Source organism: Gavialis gangeticus, unplaced genomic scaffold (genome assembly GCF_001723915.1).
Source record: "Gavialis gangeticus isolate Ggan-Ray unplaced genomic scaffold, GavGan_comp1, whole genome shotgun sequence".
Taxonomy (NCBI): Eukaryota; Metazoa; Chordata; order Crocodylia; family Gavialidae; genus Gavialis; species Gavialis gangeticus.
In genome coordinates this window covers 193,049,998-193,056,030 of record NW_017729032.1, presented here as the reverse complement: position 1 = coordinate 193,056,030, position 6,033 = coordinate 193,049,998, and the positions used below count along the sequence as shown (strand labels likewise).

Here is a 6,033-nt window from a genome sequence, read left to right as displayed (position 1 = left end):
GCTGGATTCAGCTGGGGAGGGGACACAGACAACAGCATGGCAAGAGAAGAGTTCCTCTCACCCTGCCCAGAGCAGGGGCAGGGGACCCCCTTTTCCACCCTTGCTGCTGCTCCTGTCCCTAGCTGAGTTCAGCTCCAGCACAGTGGGCAAGAAGGGCTTCAGTGTTTCCCCACCTGGGGACAGCAAGGAGTCAGGTGGGGAAGGGATTTTTCCATGCTTTGAAACACTTAAAGCCTCTGGAGACTCTTACGGTATAGTGCAATTCAAAAAAAAAAAAATCAGGGGGGAGAAAGGAGTACAGCTGTACCACTACACCCTCTTTGATCTGCCCCTGCACCCAGTGAGGCACCTCATACCATATGAAGGTAATGATGGCCAAAATGTAACACTATTTATGAAACACTACCTGAAAAGCAATGCTTCAGACCAGGACTTCTGCTCACAGATAGCCAGCATAGCCTCTAAAGCAGGATGAAAGAGGACATTCAGGAGACGTGCTGACTTCTCACTCTCCTGGGAAGCTTACACACTAGGGCTAGGGACAGACATTTAAGAAGCCAGAGCCAGAATTGAGTCAATATTTGCAGGTTAGTCTAACCTGGCTACGCTGAACCAGTTTGTAACTGGGCAGACATGCTCTCTGGACTGAGGGAATTGAGGCACATGCCTGCAGTGGCTCAGGCTACAAGCTGGGGGACAACAGATCAGCCCTCCCTTCCCTTGCACACTGCTGAGCTGAGTGGGGTGTGGGCAGGCCCCAGCAGGACCTCTGATTAGGGTGGTCTGCCTGCACAGTCTCAGGCTGTTCTCTGGTGGTTGCTCAAGGGGTGGGAGTGTTGCCAGACCCCAGCCCAGGGCAAGCACTCTGAGGCAAGGGAGTGGGGTACAGTACATGCATCTGTTGACGACATTGAGCTTTACAATCTTCCTCTCCCTGCTTCGTCATACTGTCTGCAGCAAACTGACAGGCGAGCAAGCCAGCAGGGGACTGATAACCGTGATTATCACCTCATCAGCAAAACAACAGCCTCTCTCCATTACTTCAAACTCTTCTTAAACAGCTTACCAGCTGACCTGTTAATTAGCTCTAAATAGCCCTAAGAGGTCACTGTTCTGTCTGCCTATCCTAGTGAAATTGGAGAGACACACACACAGAGACACCTCTCAGCATTAGGTAGCATACCACGTGCCTAGGGTCCGTGGGGCTGGGGTCCGTGCTGTGGGAGATGGAAGGGAGAGAAGGGGTGGGGGGGATTCTTGCTTACGCAGTGAGCAGTGAAGCAGGGAGTCAGGAAGACCCTGCTGTGCCTGCAGCCTCTGCCAGAGCGCTGGCTAGGGAGCCGAAGGGAGGGGCCAGCCCTGCTGTGGACCACAGAAATCCACCCAGCCCAAGAGCATGCCCAGATGCTGGGGGTATCTGGTTTGTCTTAAACCAGCAAGGGGTCTGGGACAGACATTGCATAAACTGGTTTGAGCCAAATCAGTTAAGTCTGATACTATATTCAACTGGGTTTATCTCAAACCAGTTTCAGCCACTTTCAGACTGGTTTATGTGCACTGAACATCTGTTCTGTTATAGGCTTAAACCAGTTTGTGTGTAATGTCTGTCCCTAGACCAAGGGCTTTACTAGCCTCTATGAAGCATTTAGCTACCATTCCCTAGATATATTTCCTTATCCTTCCCCTGGACGCAAGCACACCTGTAAATGCAGAAGTACCAAATTGCAACTGTGGGATGGGGTAAAGAAAAGGTAACTGGTCTAGTGTCTAAAGTGCTTATACATGTAGAGATAAGTATTATTTTAATGACTCTAAAAATATACAAGCAGATTAAATTAGACTTTTAGCCCTCCCCTGAAGGGCTGATTCTTCTTTCTACAGAAACCAGGGCAGAGTACTACGGAAACACCTGATGAAGTAATCTGTTGCCTACAAAAGCTCATACTTCTCTAAACTAGTAAGTCTCAGAGGTGGTACTTCTTAACCAGGATGCAGTGTGCCTTGAGATCCTTTCACCACACAACTGTTAGCAGTTGTGTGTGCAAACATGATTCACAAAATAAGTTGAGATGTCAAACAGAAACCTATGGTTTTAAAAGCCATTCTGACTTGGTGTGGGCTTGAGTGCTTTGTAACACACACGTACTTATTTTTCCATAGTCAAAAAAACAAGTGAAAAATAAATAAATAAAAAGAGTTGGCATTTTCCAAGAGGTGCCTCAAGTATAAGAAGAGGTTGCTTGGACCCTAAAAATGGTAAGATGACTCTCTGCTCTAAAAGGTGCCACCTTGACTTGCCTCCTGCCTGACAAATTAGCACATAGTATTCCATAAATGCAACCTATTTCTACCAATGTAAAGGCTCCCACAAGATCACTGTTCATGAAGAAAAAGAACACAAGCACAATCACTAAATTTGATGGGATGTTTTCATTTACTTGTTTTGAGTAAGTGTTTTGTTAAAAAGACAAACTTTTTAAAAATATTCCAAACTCATGCTGTTTACAGTAAACTAATTCAAAACAGGAAAGGCCCAGGAATTTCTGGTTCACTGTTACCTCTCGTGTTTGAAAGCAGACAGCCTCTAATGCAGCAAAGGCAATGTGATTTTTATTTGTAAACTGAGTAAGGCCACAGATAATACTGTTGAAGAGAAAAAAAAAATTAAACACACAGATAAGCAATTGGGAATCACTCATTTTAACCATACTATTCCAAGTATTTTAATGCTTAGTATATAAAAAAACCCAAAACAAACAACCCCCCCAAAAAACCAAAACATTTGTGGTTTTACAGGTAGCATTAAAAATAATAAAACCTATTTTATAGTCCTCCCCTCCCTGCAAGTATATTTTCAGTGGATGAATGTTTTTGGTTAGCCTGCCACATGTTAGCCCTGTACCCTTTCCAAGTGCCACTCTGATGCCCTTCCCCTGCCAGATCTGCCACTGCTCTCCTCCTTGCCCAATTTGCTGATTCATTTGCTTCTCCTCGACCTCTGGTCCCCATCTCATCTGCCGTTCTGTTTCTTGCCCTATCTGCCTCTGCGCTGCCTGCTCCTTCTCATCTGCCATTTGCCATGCACAGAGGCTGCCCATGCCACTTGCAGCACATGTGCTGCCCTTGGCCAGCCATTTTAGAAAGTGGTTGTGCTTTTGAGCTGCAGAGCAGCCTGATATGCTGACTTCAAACACCCCCTCCTGCTCTCATCTTTTCTTCACAATGCAGTAGCAATTCTCTCAAAAGGACAAAAGAAACACATTCAATTAAATTCTGTGGTGTTTTTGAAGGAGAAGGAGCAAGTTCAATGAGTAAGGTTAGTGGCCCCACCTACCCATTAGAAGTCAAGGATTGTTTACAATATCACCAGACCTTTCTGCTCATATAGTATTCAGTCAGATCCTTACCCTCTTGCACTGGGTTCCCAGTATGGTGCATAGAGTCCTGAAAATGCTGGTACGAAGTAGCAGCCATAAGAAGTTCCCACTTCAGCAGCAAGTTTTTCTAGCACACACAAACACAGAGTCTTTACTTAGCTCTATGCCCAAATACATTTATAGAACCACAGAATCATAGAAGTAGGGTCGGAAGGGACCTTGTAGATCTTCAAGTCCGACCCCCTGCCTGGGCAGGAGAAAAACCGGGCTCAAATGACTCCAGCCAGGTAGGCATCAAGCCTCCTCTTAAAGACACCGAGGGTAGGAGCCAGCACCACTTCACTTGGAAGTTGGTTCCAGATCCTAGCCACCCTGACTGTGAAGTAGTTCTTATGGATGTCTAATCTAAACCTACTCTCCAGCAACTTATGGCTATTATTCCTTGTTATGCCAGGGGGTGCTACAGGAAACAAGGTCTCTCCCAATCCCTGCTGGTCCCCCCTAGTGAGTTTATAGACTGTCACCAGGTCCCCCCTCAACCTTCTCTTGTGAAGGCTGAGCAGGTTCAGGTCCTGCAGTCTCTCGTAGTGAAATAAGTGTTTGATTTGGTATGTTTTCCTGTCCCAGAAGTTATTGTTTAAGAGACAATTAAAAACATATCTATGAAAACAGTTAAAAATACTACAACTAGAAGGCAGGCACGGCTATTCTGGCACCCAGATGGCTGAGCAATGATCAGGATTAAGGAGTTAAGATTCAAATCTCTGAAGGAAATCAATGGGATCGGTAGATAACCAGCATCTCAGACCACCTCTAGTTAAATGATCCCATCTAGGTTTAGGTTGCAAGACTTTAGCAAATAAGTTGGATATTGTTGGGTTTTATTCATTTTTTAATGTATACAATTTTATAACATTCCGAATTTTAAATTCACAATTTATATTGGGGTAAGATGTCCCAAACTGTATAAGTGCCCTAATTCTCACTGACCAGTCACTTGAAAACAAACACAAAGTTTATACACTTTTGCAAATTTTACCCGTTACCCTCATTTTTAAAAGTTAGTTTAGCCTCAGTTTCTGTAATATTGAACTGGAAACTTACATACTATTGTGTGTTTTTTCAAACAGAAAAGTGTTAACTACCCAGATTCCTCTTGTTTTTTTCCATTCTCAGTCATCATGGATATCCTGACTGGATACTAAAATCATATACCAAATTAAATGCCACTTAACCATCATGTAGATTGAGACCTTCAGTTAGTTCAGTGTTACTACGCTCTTCCACAGAGATTACAACGTACAAGGCCATGGTCCTACACTTTGGATCACAAGGCCTGGGAAAGAATTTATAGGTTTTATGATCCAATTTTCAGTGAACTTCATAATTAAACTAATAAATTCACCACTTCTGTGATACTTGCCTAGATGTCAGCTTAATGTAGCTCTCAGGAGTTTTAGTACAAGTGTTTTTTGCAGAAATCCAACATCCTTACAGTATTTTGGGGAGTGACTAATTGCAAATAGTTGTACATGTTAGTCAACATTTATATTACTGAACTTCTCTAAACATTTAACTTTTCATTCAATACTAGAGACTTCAAGACAGTTTGAAGAAGCCTGCAAATTATGAATACTTACCAACTTCCTGGGAAGATTTCACAATACCAAGATTGTCCCTCAGCCAGCGAACAACAGCCCCAGCTATGGCAACAGACCCCTACAGGAAATGAAATCATACATTTAGTTTATTAAATTTCTACCAGACGCTAACTGAAAATTTTGTTTTCACTGATTATTTGTATGTGGTCAGAGAAAAAGGAAAGAAGGGAGCACTGTGCCAACTCCACACTCTGTGTGACTAATTGTTAGGATGTTTGTCATTCTGGTCCTAGGCATGCAGCTGTAAGGTCCAATAGCCCCAGGTTCCAATCTAAAGCTCCTTGCGACAAAAAGACATCCACCAAACTTCAAGGATTCTTCTGATATCTGACAGGCAAGGTTCTTTGAGTAGATGTGATATCTTTTATTAGACCAACTGAGTAGCTGGAAAAAAGTTCTTGGCAAGCTTTCAGACACAGTCACCCTTCTTCAGGCATAGGAAGTCTCTGCTGGTCTGAGACTCCAAGGAATAAGAGAAGCTAAAAGTGTGGTGGGATGTCAGTGAGAATGTAAACAGGTAGAAATTAGAAAAACAAAAAGGTAAAGCCAGCAAGAGAGGGGGAAGAAAGCAGGGGAGAAAAAAATGCCAAAGGGAAGACATTATAGTGATAGAATATGAGGTAGAAAAGAGGCTTTAAGTGAAAAAGGAAATAGTAGGAGATCAGGAATAGTTGTCCTGTGAGAAATGTGCCCCCACAGGTAGTTGAGTATTCTTGTCTTTGATAGATTTACGGTGTGCATTCATTCTGCTGCGCAACTGTTGTTTGGTTTTCTCCAACATATTTTCCATCAGGGAATTTGGTACACTGGATGACAGGTATAACATGTATGCAGGTGCAGCTGTACGATCTAGGAATGGTGATGGTTTTGTTGTGGGTGGAGACGTGTTGGCAGGTTTTGCATTTCTTGTCCTGGCATAGTCTGGATCCATTGCTTTCTTTCCCCTCCCTTCCCCGCTTTACTTTTTGTTTTTCTAATTTCTACCTATTTCCCTG

General features: G+C 43.4%; 1 protein-coding gene across 8 annotated transcripts in view; it reads right to left on the bottom strand.

Moving 5' to 3' along the window:
- Positions 1-6,033, bottom strand: part of GK (glycerol kinase) — a 201,426-nt gene that overhangs the window by 72,486 nt on the left and 122,907 nt on the right. For all 8 annotated transcript variants that reach the window (XM_019524213.1, XM_019524210.1, XM_019524211.1 and 5 more), the window contains 3 exons: positions 5,018-5,096; positions 3,408-3,504; positions 2,559-2,643 (listed from right to left, as the gene is read on the bottom strand). In XM_019524213.1, the coding sequence (XP_019379758.1) occupies positions 2,559-2,643; positions 3,408-3,504; positions 5,018-5,096 (261 nt within the window). The remainder of the gene's footprint in view (positions 1-2,558; positions 2,644-3,407; positions 3,505-5,017; positions 5,097-6,033) is intronic.